General features: G+C 41.0%; 1 protein-coding gene across 4 annotated transcripts; it reads left to right on the forward strand.

Annotated features, from left to right (window-relative positions):
• Positions 1-1,727: 1,727 nt before the first annotated feature.
• On the forward strand, positions 1,728-18,582 carry sfpq (splicing factor proline/glutamine-rich). 4 transcript variants are annotated; one of them, XM_019270779.2, is made up of 12 exons: positions 1,728-2,578; positions 3,464-3,652; positions 3,742-4,043; positions 4,127-4,222; positions 4,559-4,755; positions 4,894-4,978; positions 5,088-5,199; positions 5,289-5,337; positions 5,546-5,662; positions 8,388-17,555; positions 18,270-18,354; positions 18,457-18,582. In XM_019270779.2, the coding sequence occupies exons 1-9, from the start codon at positions 1,877-1,879 to the stop codon at positions 5,608-5,610; spliced, it is 1,797 nt and encodes a 598-aa protein (XP_019126324.1). In that variant the 5' UTR covers positions 1,728-1,876; the 3' UTR covers positions 5,611-5,662; positions 8,388-17,555; positions 18,270-18,354; positions 18,457-18,582. The 4 variants fall into 4 exon arrangements, with proteins under 4 accessions (XP_019126324.1, XP_019126325.1, XP_019126323.1 ...); XM_019270780.2 differs by having other exon boundaries at positions 17,507-17,555; XM_019270778.2 differs by having other exon boundaries at positions 5,556-5,662; positions 17,507-17,555.
• Positions 18,583-19,328: the final 746 nt, after the last annotated feature.

Consider the following 19,328-nt stretch of genomic DNA (forward strand, 5'->3'; position numbering starts at 1 on the left):
AAAAAAGCTGCAGTTCCTTAAACATCCAATTGAAATTGGCTCCAGAAGTGAGTCAGTCTCCATAAGTCCCCATGTTAAAATGTCCAACTTCACAGCAGAAATAAGTGGAAGCCCTAAGCGGTCATATTTTATTTCCTCCATCTTCTCATGTTTTTGCATTTGATTTCTCCAGACCTCGAGTTGTTTATGTAATCCTGAGATAACAGAAAATAATCAAAAACATCAAGATCTCAAATTAATTATGTTGTTATCGTGAGAAAACAAAGTTTTGTTATCTTGAGAAAATGATCTTGTTATCTCGGGATAACAACTTTTATTTTTCGACATAAATAACTCGGGATACAAAACAAAAGAAATTAACTCATTATCATGAGAAAACAGAGGAAATACATCTATGAATGTATGACTGCTTAGGTCAGGTATGTTCAAAGTACGGCCCGGGGGCCAATCACGGCCCATGATCAGATTTCATGCAGCCCGAAGCTTCATTTTTATAATATATTATTTATGGCCTGCTAGGATTGTCAGATACCGTACGGCTGGAAGATTTGTCTGTTTTGGTTGACATAACAAAGCATTTGAACCTTTAAGGACATAACTGCTGGTGTTATATCTGTAGATGTGACACAAAATATTACTTTGTGAGAGCAAGAGTGAGACGTTTTAAACTTAAATGTTAACAGACTTTTGCATTACTCATAATAAGTCATATTTAAAATTAATCAATCAATCAATCAGATTTTATATGTATAGCCCACTGAGGGCTTTACAATCTGTACAGGGAGTGACACCCTCTGTCCTTAGACCCTCGGTTCGAGTGAGGAAAAACCTTTAACAGGGAAAAAAGGTGGAAGAAACCTCAGGAAGAGCCACAGAGGAGGGATCCCTCTCCCAGGATGGACAGACATGCAATAGATGTCACGTGTGCAGGACAAATCAACACAAACATATTGTACAATTACAATGAATGATAAAATTATATCAGTAGCATTGGAACCTGTGATAGAGATAGAGAGACACAGATGCACAGCGGCAGCAAATCATCAACTAACTATGAACTGTAATGGAGATATGGTAACAATAATGACAGTGGTAATATGTGTAGTAATGTGTATGTAACCTGCTGGACGAGAGAGAGCACAGAAACTCCAGGGAAGAAGTTTAGTTTGTAACATGCATTAATGAGACATGAATGTTTACAGATGGAGAGAGAGAGAGAGAGAGAGAGAGAGAGAGGACGAATCCTGAGCCAGCCCTAAGCTCTATCAAAAAGGAAAGTCTTAAGTCTAGTCTTAAAGGTGATGACCGTGTCTGCCTTTGTGTCTGTTAACAGACTTTGCATTACTCATAATAAGTCATGTTTAAAATGAACACAAGGTTCAGATTTATACCGACTTCATGCAAGTTTAACGTGTTCCATAAAATGTATTCTTTGTTATCTGACTTCAGATGTTTGTTGTTTTAGATTTGTTTACGCCTGATTGGCTTAGGTTTAGTTACATTGCCATAAAAAATGTGCATATGGTTAATTTTGTCATTTTTTAAATATTAGTATTTTCACATTATCAAATCTGGTCCTCCTTATAAAAAGTTTGGACAGCACTGATTTAGATCTTTCATATTTTAAAACCCAGAGAGCTCCGTCACCGTCCCCGGACCAATGAGGTGCGCGGGGCGGGCCAATGAGGCGCGCGGGGCGGGCCAATGAGGCGCGCGGGGCGGCTCTCCGTCCCGGAGAAAGAAAGACTCCGCGGAACACGACGGTTAGTCGCCATTTTGAGAAGCCCGACCTGCAGGCGTCGAGAGGAAAGCGGTCGTTACGCAACAAATCTTTAAGGTTTTAAGTGTTTTAAAATTTTCGTTGATATACGGATCAATGTCTCGATTTAACAATAATCGCGGCGGCCTCGGGATGAATAACTTCCAGCCACGCAGAGGCGGTGGACCCGGCGGCCCGATGCGGGGAGGGCTAATGGGAAACCCGCATTTTAGGAACCATCCTTTCCAGAATCAGAACCAAAACCGGAGGGGAGGGAATAATAACTTCAACAGGCCGCCTAATCAAGGACCACAGGTGACTCCCCAGAAGCAGCAACCGAACCAGTCGTTGCCCATCATCCCTCCACCGAGCCCCGGCCCGGCGCTCACCATGAAAGGCCCCATGCAGCAGCAGCAGAAGCCGGCACAGCCGCAGCAGCAGCCGCAGCAGGAGGAGCAGCGGAAACCGGCGACCCCTGCGCCTCAACCCAAGGTCCAAACCCCTCCACCGAAACCGAACATCACATCCCCTCCACCCAGCCAGGCGAACAAGAACCAGAACCAGAACCAGAACCAGCAGCTGAAATCCCCGGCTAACGGACAGCAGAAGCCGCCTCCACACCCAAGCCCGAAGACAGGCCCACAGCAAGGCCAGAAGATGGGCCCACAACAAGGCCAGAAGTCCGGGCCTCAGCAGAGCCACCAGAGGACGGGCCCTCAACAGGGACAGAGACCGGGGCCACCGGCGACGAAGCCCAAACAGGATCGAGAGGAGCCGGGGAGAGGAGCGACAAACGAGGCCGACGGCAGCCAGCAGAAGGTAGCCATTGTTGTTAGCCGACGCTAGCTTCTTCTAGCAGCGACGCTCGATTTGAAACAGTTCGCATCCCGAGCGGGCGGTGTTTTTCTTTACAGCGTTATCGATTGTTTAGCCGTCACATTGACGGCGGCAGTTTTAAAAGCGGCACACGCGGTGATAAAAATCAAGCGAACTGTCCTGTTCAGTTAGCTCCAGCTATCCGCCATTTTGTGTGTAACTCGCTACAGTTTACAAACGAACAAAATAAAACTCCGGCACGACAAACGAAACAACGTGAAGCATTTATGATGATTTATTTTTGTTTTCTCTACTTGAAACGCGACATTTTGGCCTAAATTGACGTGTAAAACATATATAGGTCAAGTTTGTTTTCCTCTTCTGTGTGTGTGTGGGGGATGGGCGGTTAGTCTGAGCCGTTATACAACGACTAAATACTCATTATTTAATATATTACTCGTCTTAAATCCCCTTTTTGATATTCTCTTTAATATAAATTTGTGTTTTATTTAGTTTAGTGTTGAGATTTGAGGGTTTAAATTTACAATCTCGTTACGATAAACTCAACTCACAACTCGATATGGTTCATCAAAATGTGCTACACACAAATTATGACCAAATAAAATTATCTTTTTATTTATCTTAGGTGCTTTCTTTACAGAAACTCTCAAACATTTTGTGTTCTCTTATAAAAAAAAGTGCTTACATGGTCATCTTAAACAACAAAATGCATGAAAAATGTCACACGTAAGAAAAAGAACATATCCTACTTCTCTCGCATTCGCCGAGAATCGCGATCCGGTTTTCTGTCAACTGATGCGATTTTTAATCGTGTCGCTGTGCATCGTTACATCCCTAATTCTTGTTGTTCTTGTCGTCAATCAACAGGAGTTCAAGGCAACACTGTCCATGCTGCTGAAACCCGGTGAGAAGACCTACACGCAGCGGTGTCGCCTGTTCATCGGAAATCTGCCCAACGACATCACAGAGGAAGATTTCAAGAAGCTGTTCGCGAAATACGGAGAGCCCAGCGAGGTCTTCATCAACAAGAGCAAAGGCTTTGGTTTCATACGATTGGTAAGTTGTTACATAGTCATGCCTGATATTCGAACTCTACACAAGATCAGACCCCCTAAATGAAAACGTGCCGTCTGATTTCTTTGCAGGAGTCTCGGGCACTTGCAGAAATAGCCAAAGCAGAGTTGGACGACACGCCAATGAAAGGCAGACCCCTTCGCGTCCGCTTTGCCACACACTCTGCAGCGCTATCCATAAAGAATCTGTCTCCGTTTGTGTCCAACGAGCTCCTGGAAGAAGCCTTTTCACAGTTTGGCATGGTCGAGAGGGCCATCGTCATTGTAGATGACCGCGGCCGCTCCACAGGCAAGGGCATCGTTGAGTTTGCCTCCAAACCCGCAGCCAGAAAGGCCCTGGATCGGTGCAACGAAGGCGTCTTCCTTCTCACCACGTAAGTGCTTTGAGTGTCACAAGTACACATATATGAAAGATGCTTGAAACTCTTGCTTATCATGGTTTGTGTCACCTTTTCAGGTCACCCCGTCCTGTTGTTGTCGAACCTCTGGAGCAGTTTGATGATGAAGATGGTCTTCCAGAGAAACTGGCACAGAAGAACCCCAGATACCAGGCGTAAGTATATCAACTTGCTGTGTTCACACCACACATGCCTTTGTGAAGATCGGTTTCCTGTCTCTGATGCAGTCGTCTTTGTTATGATAATTACTGTTTCAAGTCACTGTTTTGTGGGCAGCAGATGGTGTGATCTGTGGGGGTTGCATCAGTAGTTGGTGGGGTGGTTCAGGGGTTGCAGCTGTTAAAAATCAATCGTCTGTGTGGAGCAGCAGATGTTTCTGGAAGGGGACAGGCTGCTGCCTTTGGCATTGTGTATAATTTTGAAAATTAGTTTGTCTTTTCATCAAACGGTGCAGATGCTGTGATTTTAAATGCTGTGCATTGTGGTTATAGAGAGCGAGAGGAACCACCCCGTTTTGCTCGTCCAGGCACTTTTGAGTTCGAGTACTCCAAACGATGGAAGTCCCTGGATGAAATGGAGAAGCAGCAGAGGCAGCAGGTGGAGAAGAACATGCGCGAGGCCCGCGAGAAGCTGGAGAGCGAGATGGAGGACGCTTACCACGAGCACCAGGCCAACCTGCTCCGACAAGGCAAGTTAAATAAAGAAACGAGGGCCTGCAGCTGTTTGATATTATATACTATTTATCACGTGAGATGGTGTTTTGCATGGTGTGGGGTATGCTGGTGTTCACCTGCCAGTTTTTAAATGTTTTCATGTTTCAATGCAGATCTGCTCAGGCGGCAGGAGGAGCTGAGGCGCATGGAGGAGTTGCACAGTCAAGAGATGCAGAAGAGGAAGGAGATGCAGATCAGGTATTTATACCCATCCTTCAGTGTCCATGATGTTACATCACAGCTCCCTCACACTCATTTGTTATTTCTCTGGTTGCATTAATTGACGTTGTTTCGTTTTTGTAAACAGACAAGAAGAAGAGCGTCGCCGGCGGGAGGAGGAGATGCTTCGCAAGAGGGAGATGGAAGAACAGATGCGCCGCCAGCGTGAGGAGAACTACAGGATGGGCAACTTCATGGATGTGAGTTAAGCTGAACTTAAAGTTAACACAAGCCTATTACATGATCATTTGTGTGGCTTAATGTAAATTTTCTTGTCTTTTTGTTACAGAGGGACAGGGAAATGAGAATGAATCCTGGTGGAGCTTTGGGCATGGGTGGTAAGTTATTATTCATTTCTAAGAAATAATAAAATACAGCCTCCAACATGAACATAACATTCAAACAACATTTTAAATCAGCATTGCTTTTTAGTTACAGGCTCATGAACATATTCCAGAACCGTGTTTCTCTCATCGCTCGAGCTCACCTGTTGTCATGGTAGCCTGACACCAAACTCAGGTGGTGATTTGTTTGCCTGACATGTAGTTTCTGTTAGATATGCCCTTTGGTGCATCCAACCAGAAGTTCCCGATGGGTGGACTTGGCTTTGAAGGACAGCAGGGAATGGGATCATCTCCAGGTGGCTTGATGGGCAACGAAATGGTAATGTATCCCACTTTTTGGAAAATCAGTAGTTAATGTAGTTTATCGGCTTTCCTTTTTGTCGGAGAGACGCTCAGTTGATTTTTAAAAAAAAAAATTCCAACACCAAGGCCAGCTGGCCGAGCAGGATGGGAACATATATATGAATGCCTCGTGTTCTTCGCCGCCTTCGGGTGGCTTGATGGTTGTTGAATGTGACCGATATGTTGCCCGCCTGATAGGGTTCCTTTTAGTGGCGAGCCGAGCCCCCTCAGTTATCATCACCTGAGTCTTACTGCATTCACAAAACCGTCAACCTGCACTAAAACGTAAGACACCACTCTGACAGCTGTAGACAGACTTCAGTGGCTTTGCTCACTCTTATCATACAGTTTGTGTAGTCGGCTGCTATTGCAAGCCCTGTCTCGTGAGCTGGACAGGCACTTTTTCTTGAATGGAGGCAACGTTTTCCCCTTTAAACAATGTGTCTTATTTAGTTTTAAATCACCTTTTTTCACACTGTGCTAGCAGTTTGAATCACCTGTCATGAGAAGAAGTGAAGGTTATGTGTATTTTTGGGTGGCAGTGGAAATCCTGTGTAAAGCTCCTTTTTTTTATTAAGACCTGAGGTAGGTGTGTAGTTCATCTTCTGGACCAGCAACCTCTTTTTTTAAATTTTTGTTACTGTGCATTTGTAAAGCTTTTAGTGCAGGCTGACGGTAAGACATGAAGTCTGAAACTAAAACAGTCATTATATTGCATATTTAAGCAGGTTTAATTGATGGGGGCGGGCAAAGCCTTGTGACTGTTTGTGTTTAGGATGATATCGGTGAATGCCAGACCAAGCTTGAAATATGTTTCTGGCAGAATTGTAGTACCAATGTTATGTTTGTTTCTCGAGTACAGTTGCAGATAAGAGCATAAATCTAAAAAGGACTAAAACATTGTCCTGAATGAAACATTAATCAAGCTTTTGAAGGCTTATATATAAAGTTTGTAGTTGCCTTATAGTATACACTTACACTTTGTAAGTTTTGTATTTGGAAAATGGTGCTGCTCACATATACAATAATAGCCTGGCCTTATTATTTAGTCTTGCTTTGAATCTGATGCGCCATTTCCCTTATCGATTTTTATTTAGAACTGAAAACACAGCCGAGCGCTCAAGCTTGTTGGCAGTGTTGATTTTGGCAACGCAACAGTTTCCGAGTCCACGAAGTTGCGTGACGTGTGCACCTTGACACGCTGTAGTTTTTGTAAAGCTCAGTTTAATTTAGTAGGCTGGGCAGGTTGATGTTGGTAAGATATCTTCTTATTCTACATTCCTACATTGCATCCTATGTTCTGTTCTCACCACATTGTTCCAGCGTAGCCTCGTGTTGTAAATCAAAGCCTCCCACTCTGTTGGGTTTTTGGACCTTTTTGAGACGGTCATTCTTTCTCAAACCATTCTAGTTTCACAGGTCTGAATTGGTGTATAAACTGCATATTGATGATCAAATTGCTTCCTTGACAAAAAAAGATTGTGCTGATTGTCTTCTGCAATGTTTACTTTTTTATAATACCCAAGTGCCAATATCCTACAAAGAGTCCCCATACTTCAGATTGTGGTCACACTGGGGACCATTAGTTTGTTGCTGTAATGGCTGAACAGCAGATAATACATCATGATTTCTTTTCAGGAAACTCACTTAATTCAGTCAGACTTCTGACTTTCAATGGCACTTCAGTCATTTTATATCTGGTTTCTAAGTTTCTAATGCTGGGGGGACACACGGGAGGTGGAAGCGCTGCCCCTTTCCTTCAGACGCCCGTTGTAACCAATTGGGCTGATTCCTTTCTATTTTTGACATGCACTGCGAGTGAATCAGGCAAGAAAACACGCTGATAGTCTATATTAATATACACGGCATAATATATGGAATGTGTGATTTGATTCTGCTAAATGGTGATCTATGCATCCCATGCTTGTCAACCCTTTATTAATTCATTTTTCTGCCCATCTCCCTGCTGTTTTACCCATTTACTACACTTAAGAATGGTTTCACTGCGGTTTATTGTTTTTTAGTCAACATATTTATGATGGCATTGGGACAGTGACAGGCAGGAGGAAAACCCCTTGGCTTCATTGTGGCAAAAGGAGTGATTCCCCACTTATGCAGGAACAGATAAAACAGCTTAGTGTAGCACATTTAATATATATAAATGATATAATCGTAAAGACCAGCTCTATGTTTGAGTATAAACACACTCGTTGACTGGGGAAGAGAGTCAGGCCGCTGCTCGCACAAGAATTTGCAGCGCTTCGACCCCCCGTGTCTCCCCGACACCAGAAAACATGAATTCTGCCTTTAGCAAAGGAATATTAAAAATGTTTGGTTTATTCATAGACTGCCTTATTAAATGGTCGGCAAATGCTCGACCAGATAACTAGCAAGGACTCAAGTCTAGCCTTGGCATGCACTGGAGAGACCATACTAGGTAGGCACTGACTAACAAAAGCATTACCCTCTCTTCCTTTTCCGTATGTAACCTGTGGCACCTGTGGATCTTCATATTGGAACGAACCGTTTCTTCGGATGTGTCTCCTGCTGGTTGTGTTGTAAATCTGCTCACGATATAACTCAAATCACCTCTATTGCCATACCTCTTTATATACACTTCCATATGGACATGAACTGTGTGCTTGCGCACTGAACACATCTCATGCCTTACCTTACCCTCCCGGAAAATTTGACCCCCACAGCGCAATGAGCGCTTTGCCCAGGGCGGTCCTAGGGGAATGGGTCCTGGTAACCCCGGGTATGGCAGGGTACGCGAGGAGTTTGATGGTCCTACTAAGAAACCCCGTTTTTAAATGCTGCTCTTTGATGCTCCCAGCAGCACCATTTGTATAGGTTCTCCAAAACAAACATGCATTTCTTGTATTTAAGTTTAAATTGTTGCTACATTTTAGCTTGACAATTTACTCCTTTTTATGACAAAAGTCAATATTTTCATTTTTTTATTTTGTATTGTCATTAGTATGGAAAGATAGGTCACCCTCGTGTGGTCCGTTAGCTCTTTCTGACCCATGTATGATTTTCTTTTCTAGATGTATTATGCTCTGTGAGTCGCCGTGAAGTGATTAACTGTAACATTTTTCTCAACTTTATATGGCTGTGTTTTGTGCCATACATTTGGAGTCAAAGCATGTATTATAATAAAGAGACATTGGTTCTATCAGGACAAAACCCGTTAAAGTTTATTCCTAAAAGTTGAAACGTACAGTGCGTTCAGAAAGCAACCAAATCACAAACGATTGGTTGTTTGCACTAATGAAATAATGTGGAATCCGCCACATTAGGTCTTAAAGAGTCTATGTGTTATCTCTGCCGCAGTCCTGACCTGTCAGTTAGCAATTCGTCTAACACAAACTGCCTGAAGCATACGCCCTACCGTGTCGTTTGCTTCTTTACCGTCTGCAAATTCACAAACTTACTGATAAAAGTATAGTTGGAGTGAATTGTACTTTTAATAAAGAAGTATTTAGGTTGGGACATGGGTGGTGCAGAATGGCACGACATTTTGCATCTACACCGTCTATAGACTAGACGGCACCCAGCAAAGTTTACGCTGTGGAGGACTCCTCTCTTAAAACGTTATTCTTCAGACTGAAGTGGGTAAAATGAGTTTATTCATTCAATAACAGTCATGCTACAAGAAAGCAGAAAAATGACACATAGAACCTTTAAGAAAGCCTATAGTGTAGTGTGTGTGATTGTGGGTCACCTTACGAACTCTTTCTGCTCATCACAGACCACATTGGTGTGTCCATGTTTAGAGGCTGGTGGTTATTGACTACGTTTACATGCAGTCCAATATTTAGGATTAATATTATTAGTCTTTTAAAATTATTTAATAGTGCACCGGTTTAACTGTTAGCAAACTTGTCTGTTCCCATAGACAGACATGTGACATAAAACCCAGTCTTGAATTGTGACGAGATCTCAAATCCGTGCATGAAAACAACAACTGACTAAAAAGTAGTAGTTGATCGAGTTAATCGAATAAGAGGTCCATGAGTGGCTATAGTAAAAAGAATATTAACGGCATGTTCGTTAGTCAGGTCACACAGATTCTCATTTACAAACTGCATATAAACGTAGTCACATTGAGTTCAGTTAAGGACTTATTTTGAGTGCAGAGCTCAACAGAGACACACAAGGAAATCTTTACTAAAGAAACTAAATACTTTTTCTCAGTCACTTGTCCATACCATAGTTACACCATTTGTGGGCATGAGTAAATCTGCCTTTGCATGACCGGCAAGGGGCTCAGTTGGACGTATGTAACATGCATTGTGGTCAGTTTTGAAAGCATGATAACCACTAGAAGCTAAACTATAAGGGTGTTCCATGAACAGATGAATTCATGAACCTTAACCCTTTTCTGAGAAACAAGCAAGAAATGTCCAAGTGACCAAATCTGTTCAATTCTTGTTGCTGTTAATTCAATATATTCTAAAGATACATGACACGAGTCAACAATCATGAACAAGTTGGATTTAGAAAATGGATCTGAATCTTAAACTTGTACTTCATTGATTAAGCTTTCATTTTGTTGGACCCGTCAGAAGAAAAGAAATCTGGAGTTTGATTTCTGTGCCCTGGTTTTTAGTTGAAAGCTTGATTTGGCTCGTACCGTTGTGAAATCTGTGGTCCACCCTTTTATGGACAAGACATGCTGACACTTAACTGTCTCCAGCCTGTGAATTTATTTACCCATATACGTACATCTTGTTACGCCATAGCCAGTTTTATACGTTATTGATATGATTCTAATTTAATGTAAAGAAACCCTTTATGTCAGTGGTTTATATCACCAGCGTACTGTGTAGTTTAACTGTCTAAGATGAGCTTTAAAGTTACTTGGGTAAAGCAGGAAACCAGTGCTTTTATTTCGTTATTGTTATTTACCCTAAATCAGGCTTTTGCCCATTGACCAGTCCCTTTCTGCATTCCAGGAGACAACATATGTAAAGCTGTAGTTGCATTATCTGTGGCAAGAGCTCACAAATGATATCAAAAGAAAACAGAATAACTATAACACATAAACTGTGTGCAATAAAAGCATGCCTGATATTAATTACATTGAGATATTAAATTACAAACCTGTTGATGTGGGCTACTGTTTTGTTAAACTGATGAAGTGCCTGCTATGTAAAGAAACAAATGAACATTTTATATACCATAAAGGAAAATACATTAAGGTCTTCTCATTGAAATTCACATTTGTACTCTGCTGCCTACTCTGGCATTTGCCTATTAATCACGTCAGTACCTGTTTGAGGTATTTTGACATCACTTAGCATAAACGGACACTGGCTTGCCTCTGCAAGTCTTTCTCAGAGTTGTGTGGTTAGAAGGAGGTGAGCTAAAAAAAAGTAAGTGTAAGTATTCTTGTATTATTTACAACTTGTATAACAAGTATGTTACACTTGCCTGAGTTTTTTGTTTTTTGTTATGGAAATGAAGAATATGCTCAGCAGTAGGGTTTCATCTTTCCTGGCACAAGCTTTACTTGTGTTTGTGGAGGTAGGTGATGTTTTTGCATCAAGTATAGTTAACAAGTGTCCTTTTAAACAGTGCAGCTTCTGATACTATATGATGATGCTTACATTTTCAATATGAATGAGAAGTGGCTTTCTGCCTAACCATTGTAGTCACTTGTACATATAGTAGTCTTTCTATAATCTTAACGCTTTGGCTATTGAACAAGTAACATATGCGAACCGGTTGCAGAACTTCTACTTGGAAGTATGGTGAATGTTTGTCGTTTTGGGATTGTGTCTTAAGTTTTTAGACGCAGCAATGCAAAACTTCTAAAGAATAAAGTTACCAAGCAACTGATATCTGGTGAGCTATTGGCAAAATTAATGAATGCCGTTCTGGTTATTGAGAACCTAAAGTGGAAGACAAAATGACCTTTTCTGTATACCAGCAGTTTAATTTAAATCATTGAACCTTTTAAAGACACATTTGACCCATTTCTCTGTAGAAGAGCTGTGCACAACTTGGGTCCAATAAAAATAGACTGGCCTACTTTTACGTTTGCAGGTCAGATCTCTGTGGCATCAGCTGGAATATAGTGGTATAGCCAGTTTAATTGATTTATAGTGGAAGCCTAGTTTTGTAGCAGCTGCTCCGCATATATTACCTGTTCAATCAAGCTAAAGGCTACGTCTACATTGGGATACCATTTGGGCCTGTAACTGGATGACCATGCATCCCATGGCAATTCTTCTCATTTGTAAAATAGCCAAAGACTGACAAATCATTTAAGTATGCAAGACATGAGGAAACTTTAAAGGTTCCTCCAGTACAGCTTGTACAGCAACTAAAAATATGAGTTTTCACTCTTGTTTTAAAAAAAAAAAGTATCCCAAAGAGAACCTTCCCTCTTCGTGTGGCATCTGGGAACCCTGCAAATGCATCTGAAATGGCTGCGAGGACTACTTGGATGAATTTGGTAATAGAACTGGATATCACGTGTTGATCTGCAATGTTACGTGTGTTTGTGTTATGTACATTTTTTCTTTAACAGGTTTGACCAGCTAAAGATTGTGGACTGTGGAGGAATTTGTGGCTGTATAGCGTGGACTGAGGAATGATTTAGAAAAGAAAACTAAACACTGGACTTGTGCAAACGATCTTAGTAAGATTCACAACAGAACAACATGCAGAGGACTGAAACAAGGACTCCAACAACAGCAAACACAATTACCTTTGAGTCATTGTGGTATGGATAGACAGTAGGGCAATGAAGCTGATCTAGCTTCATGGCATTTATCTTGCATGAAGCATTTTCTCACCCTGTAGATAAAACTGCACGGGAAAGACTTTAAAATGAGAATTACATACTATTAAACTTTAAAATTAAAACGATTCATTGTGCCTTTGACATTAAAAATTCAGAAATCGTTAGTATGTTTCTGAGAGTGATTGGCATCATCGAATTGTATTTGCTATGTTTGAAGACATGTAAGTTATGTCATTCATTGCATTATGGTTGCGGGAATGGAAATCTACGTGAAAGGAGGGCTACTTTTTAGTCAACAAAACCATATTGGTGGTTTTTGAATCATCTTTGTTTAGTCTAAGTTGAGTCTGTAACCATTTTAAATTCATTGTTTGTAGAGTAATGCAACCTAAAACTTCATACTAATGGGACCTTTTAAACCTATTTTTATTTACCCTACCCAAAGTCAGCCTAGAGTTTTGATAACTTTTAGATGGCTGTTTATTATCTGGATGACTATGTAAGATCATATCTAACTGAAAACTGTACCCTAAAAACAATACCTTCATTAAATTGTCTTACCTAATCAAGGCAAAGAGTTGAGCATAATAAAACGTATTGGGGTTCATGCATGTCGTGCTTGCGTGTAAATAGACCGTCCAGTTTCTGACTTAATGGACAGATTAATCTGAATCTTACAAATTTGATCTCTGGAGTAGATTTCGAGAGAGAAATGTCAAACGATCGCCAATACTTTGCAGTCTTTTAATACTATTAGATATTAATTCAAGATTAAATATCAGATGAATACCCACCTAACAAACGTCTTGACGTTTGAGATTCTCTACACATCTTTCATCTTTCAAAAATAGTACTACAAGTTCTCATTGACTTGACCGAAGTGTAAATTTCAAAACTTTTGTAATGTTATGTCTGTGTGTTGGTGTTGTGTACAATTGTTTTTCTTTAACAGGTTTGACCATCTTTAAAGGTGTTGGACAATGAGAAGGAGCTTTCCAAACCAAGAAATTCAAAGTCTGTAGCTTCTGTTGGGGTGGTTTTTGTTAATGAAGAAAAAAAATGGTGGCTCATTAGCTTGGACTTAAGTTTGGACTGTTGCTTGTAAAGTTTTTAACATTTGGCTATTCTTCTTCCAAGTAACCACGATTGAACCGACCGTGCCAAGAACACTAAAAAGAAACGCCTGTTGCAGAACACTTTGTGTTATTGCCGTAAAATGGAAATCAAAGCCTTGACGCTGACATATTTAAAACAAGTTTGTAGTCAAGATTTGTTTGAAGGTGGCGCCAAGCATATTCAACACTCTACACAGTTAGTGGTTTGGAACCAAGATGTCCCCTATGGCCAAGACACTCTGACTTTGCATTATTAAAGTAACCAAATCTGTGACGCCGACTTTTTGATGCTGAAAGACCTCTTCTGTAGAGGTGGCGCCAACCATACCAACACCTTCTAGCAGCTACAGTATATTAGAGAGATTCAGCGCAGCACATTTTGATTGTACGTTATTTAATTACAAAGGAAATCAAACGTTTTTTCCACTGACAGAAGTTTGTTGTCAGAATTTCTTGAAGGCTGGCGTTAAGCACACTTCAGACGACAGTTACTACATTAGAGGTGCAGAAATTACCAACATGTCGACTGCTGCCCTGGAATAAAGATAGAAATCATGGCTTTGACACTGACCTTTAGTCAAGAGACTGTACTATCACTTGTTAAGGAGCTTTGGAACATAATGTCCACTATGGCGACACATTTTGACTTTTTGAAACCAAAGTTTTGACACTTGCAATCCTAAACAGAGATTCTTAGTCAAGATTCAGTCAAAGGCCTCATGGCTTTTAACACCTGAACTGCACCCCACCCATATTTGTTCTCCTTTAAAGCCGATGGCAGAAACTTCACTAGTAGGCCTGACCAACCTCCTATACACCAACTTACCTGAGGCAGGAAGGACCCATGCACCTTTACCGGTTGAAGAGAGGATGGCGTGTTGTGCCCGTGTGATTGTGTGTATGTTTCATGTCTTTGGGTAAATGAGGTGCGTTAGCTGCTGTCAGCCAGCTTGTCAAAGACAGGCTGCCCCAGTCCACAGTAGAGGCTCTACTCTGCAGTTGGGTTACATTGACGATGAGTAGTTCTGCAGAAGTCAGTGGACAGTAAAGCCTGGACTTGTTTGCACTGCAGCCAGAGGTATGCTTACACAGATCAGCTGAACAAGTAAGGTAAGTGTCCCATCCATGTTTATAATACAAAGATGCACAGTTGTCCCATAACTTGACTCTTCTCTCTGTCCTCTCTTCTACCATGTCGCTGCTCACAGTGACGTTTACAGGGCTTCTGGCATCACACTTACAAAGAATGGCATCACAGTGCAGATCTCTTGTTCTTCAACCTTTTTTGTGTGTGGATGTGGCAAAGCATCATAGCCCGTGCAGTGTGTATGTGTGGTTGTAGTACTTTTGGCTTCTCTGTATGTATGCATGAAAGAAACTACGTATGGACGGCTGAGTCACTGGTTCAACACCACAGATGTGCTGAAATCGTCAGACGTCATATTTGGGGAACGCTGAAAGTCAAGAAGGGTGTCCTGTTTTTATTTAACTAATAAGTGAAAACATTAGAAAGTCCGGTATGACTGTGCAAGATATTTCAGTTGTATTCTCTTTGGTCAGCTGATTTCTTTCTCCCAGCCATTTTTTTAGAGGTAATTAGTGATCAAATTAGGCAGGCTGTGTGCAACATTGAACACAAAGCGTGATGTGATGGCATTTTCCATTTAAAGCTGTAAGAAATTTTTAGGTCGTCGTCTTTGTGCTGCACTTGTTTTTTAAACATCTTTTAACAGTTCTGGTTGGTAGTGATTAAAATACATCGGGTAGCTTTATCATAAAATCAAACTATTTAAATAGTATTCAGCATTTTCCGTTTATCACTGAACTGTGTAAACCTCGACAGTCTGTCTTCACTCCTCCTGACTCCCTCTGCTCTCTCTCTGCCTGTTTAAAATGTCTCTCATACTTCAAACAGTCGTCTTCGTCGTACTGGGTTGGGATGTCTTTGCAAGTGAGAAACGTCTCTCATATTGTTTGGGTTTGCTCTGGGTGGGATCGTAGAAGTCAGACATCCTATTTTCTTTAAATCCAGTGTTGAATGCATTTTGTCAGTACTGTGATCTCTTACTACAGTTTCTTTGACTTTTGTGTGTTTGTGTAGATTGTTTGAATTTAAGCATTTGCATTTTTCTAGACAAAAAACATAAAACGACTTCGAGTTGGGAAGTTTGTCTTAACTTTTAAAACGTGTTAGGCAAGTATGAATGCCGACACTGACTGCACTAGTGCATTATTAAACACAATGTGTTCTGACAACTTGAAGTAATTTAAAATTCTTAGCTCTCACAATACATGTCAAAAATCTTTCTTGGAGTCTTAACGTCGAGTCTGAACACACTGACATGATATTACATATTATTAAATGTCCATAAATTATAGGCAAACCATGTCATCACTTATGTTTTCTAGGTTTCAAAGTTATTCACTGATATTTAAACCCACATTACGATAATGATCAGTTATTTAATGGTGCCAGTTTGCTTCATTTTTCAGCGTGCAGCATAACTCCATGAGTTATCAAGGGACGTGTAGCTGAAACAAAACATGAAGATGATGGGCACTTTAAGATTTTGTATGTTTTTAAGTTGCATTGACAGTGTGACAGCGCAACGGCCATCAAGTATACTAGTATTTCATACAGGACAAATTATTATACAAACCAACAGGGAACCACAATAAAAACACTCAACTTCACAATAAAACGGTGACTGAACAATGAAACAACAAAAACAAAACTCACTAAAATCGCTAAGATTACAAGATGTTCCTTTTATCGGTGAAAAAGAAGCTGCTGATCTAAATTACGGTTGAAGTGGTTTGTGGTGCAGACGCACAAGCCAAGACAACATCTAAACTTTGAGTCTGGTTGTTTCACATCCTGTTTTCTGGTTGGTTGAGGAGTAAAAAAGGGAAGTGGAGAGACGAGCAGTTCTCCGATAATGAACCTTTGCAGTAGTGCTGTTGCTTTCCTGTCCTCTCTCCTCTCAGTACCTCCTGATACTTTGATCACTCACATTTTGTCATTCTTTCTGTTAAACTTTGAACGCCCTGTCATGCCAGTGACCAGCCAGCCTTTTTTATTTTTAATTTTTTTTTTTTACGGCACATCACGACTGTGGCATTTTCTTTGTATGTAGGAGTTGTCTCGTAGCTCTAAAAGGACCGTGGTGCTACCTGGAGTTTGTTGAGCTTTGATCAAGAAGAAACGACTCTGTGTTCAGCCAACGCCATGATTCAAGCCCTGGAGGCTGTCGAGATGTTATCTGTCTGCACTGTGATCCATTTTCTAACCAAGTCCTCATTCCTGATTGGCCTGAAATGTTTTCCATGTCGTCCTGTCTGAGTGTGATGCCAGAATAACCCTTTTGGCCTCTAATGGCCTCATCTAAAAGGGCACTGCCCATTGAAAATGACCAAGTCTACTTCAGTACAAGGTTATGGTGCAGCTCCCAGCTCCGTTTGGGGGTTTTCAGCCCTCATGTGTCAGTACGAAGTCCAGCTTCACACGGCTTTACTTTGCCTGAGGGTTGCAACAGATTTGAATGTTGTCGTCATGAATTTCTTTCGTCCCCTCTGCAGTTTCTAAACACACGGATCTACTCCAGGGTTCTGAGATGCCTTTCTAAAACTACCTGTATATTAACTTTACCTCACACTTCATACATTTGTACTCCTCCTCACATTGACACACATGAAGAGTTATTAACCTGTGCTGCATGTTCACATTTTAACACCGTTACCTTTATTTACATTTAAAACATGTTTGTTGTTTTCTCCAATGACTGCAAACACAACCACAAACGCACGCAACACACACATAGATTATTCTGTCATTTCTGTCTTTGGCAAACCTCAAATAGTCAAATAATGGTATTGTAACACAAAGTAATGGTAGGAGTCTGCTGACCAGTTCACTGTCAGGCTCTCATTGTTTGTTTTCTCGCCACAGGAGCCTCGAGCGGTCGAAGGAGGCTGACAGTCCGTGACGTTAAACCATGGTAAGACGCAGCAGAAACGCCTCACTACAGGCGACTTTTGGGAAAACACTGTCAAACCTCCAGTCAGCCTGAAACGTTCCTACAACTCCTGTTGTGTTCTGACGTTCTTTTCATGAACCAGCTTCTAAATCTGAGTCTCACAATTTACGCTGCGAAATGGAGACAGTTTAATTTGAAAGCGAGCATTGGTTCGGAGACGAGCGTAGTGAATGAGAGTGAGCGAGCACCGGCACTTTATCTGCAAAATAAAGTTATTTACTTATTTTCCAGCGCAACAATTATCTAATAACTCAAAATCAAGTACAACCGAAGCGTTCACAAACAATTCACAATTTTAATATGCAGGATAAAAACCAGGCAACATGACTGGCCGTCTGTCGGTTCAGGATCCTCCAAGGGATGATGAATGTGGCTAACTTAAGATAGACCATAAACACTAGAAGCAAAGTTATGCAGAGGAGTGTTGGCAGCACATGTATCTCAAAGAAATGTGTTGTTTTTCTTTAGTTCCCCTTTTAAAGTGACTCGTAACCCACGATGAACCAACATGGGTGTCTTCACTTCTTGTTTGATAAACATCCGTTTAACAGTTACTAATCATTCCTGTATGTACATAATAAAGTGAGTCAACAACAGGTCCTGCTTTTTACAAACTGTAGCTTCAGAGTTGGATAACAGCTGGTCTTTGTTTTTGTTTTCGTCCTGTCTTCGTAGGTTAAATGAAGACTGATGTCAATAAAATGCCAGAGCTGCAGGAGGCCCAGAAACGACACTGTGGTGACGCCAGGATGACTTCCATGTTAGTTCTCCTGAATAGAAAATTATGAAGAGTTCTGCATGAAAACTTCCGTTAAGCTGATAAATAAATTGCATTAAATTAAACTTGAATTTTTAATTGCAGGCAGTGATGCAGCTGCAGTACCAGGAGTGAAACAGCAGGGGGCAAACAGCCTGCGGTCCAGAGGAGGGATGCACTGTTTGTTCAGCGTCCTCTGTAAAGTTTCAATAATAAATGAAATAAACCAGAGTGGTGTTGTTTTGTGTTTCTTTCAGTCAAATGATCAGCTGATCAGAAATGTGCTACAGTCCAGAAACGACACGTTTTTCTAATCCACCCTTTTATTGTGAATTTCCCTGGTGTGGGATCAGTAAAGTCTCTTCCCTTAAATATTTAATTTCTAACCTCTTTACTGAGAAGATGTGATATCAACTAACAAACATTACCTGCCTCATCCAACACCTCCCATCACGGTTTTTCTGCAGGTTTCTCTGGTCACAGTTAAAACATTTATAAATATAAACAAGTTCAGCTGAAACATAAAGTCACTGAGCTCTCATGAGGATCAAGAAACGGTCTGTTTGCCTTCCCTGACTCGTGAAATCTTCTGAAGTGTTGGAGAACTTCAAAACGAGCGTTGAGCTCTTTTGTTCGTGACCTTCATGTGGTCGTTTTTTTGCAATGGCCAGTTCATTCTGCGTAGGTAAATTAACTTAAAGCTGTTGAGATCAGCCTAGAAAGGATGTTTTTGTGTTGGGAGGGGAAAAAAAGATGGATTGACCAAAACGTTTTTGGAGTTCTGGCTTGTAGATGGAGCTCATGTGGAGATAAAACTGCATGAGATGCTTCTCTGGTCTGTTGCACACTCAAAATATATAAACATTAGTTTGTTTGTGTTAGTTTAGTTGGACCAGGTGTGACAAATGTGACACAGAACCAGTTTTACTTGATTCAGACATTTTATACAAACATGACAAATCCTCATTTGGTTAATT

Source organism: Larimichthys crocea, chromosome XIII, assembly GCF_000972845.2.
Source record: "Larimichthys crocea isolate SSNF chromosome XIII, L_crocea_2.0, whole genome shotgun sequence".
Taxonomy (NCBI): domain Eukaryota; kingdom Metazoa; phylum Chordata; class Actinopteri; family Sciaenidae; genus Larimichthys; species Larimichthys crocea.

Coding starts and splice junctions, on each gene's coding strand:
- sfpq (XM_010745694.3), top strand. CDS start 1,877: ATGTCTCGATTTAACAATAATCGCGGCGGCCTCGGGATGAATAACTTC. Junction 2,579..3,463: donor CCGACGGCAGCCAGCAGAAG/GTAGCCATTGTT, acceptor GTCAATCAACAG/GAGTTCAAGGCAACACTGTC. Junction 4,044..4,126: donor GGCGTCTTCCTTCTCACCAC/GTAAGTGCTTTG, acceptor TCACCTTTTCAG/GTCACCCCGTCCTGTTGTTG.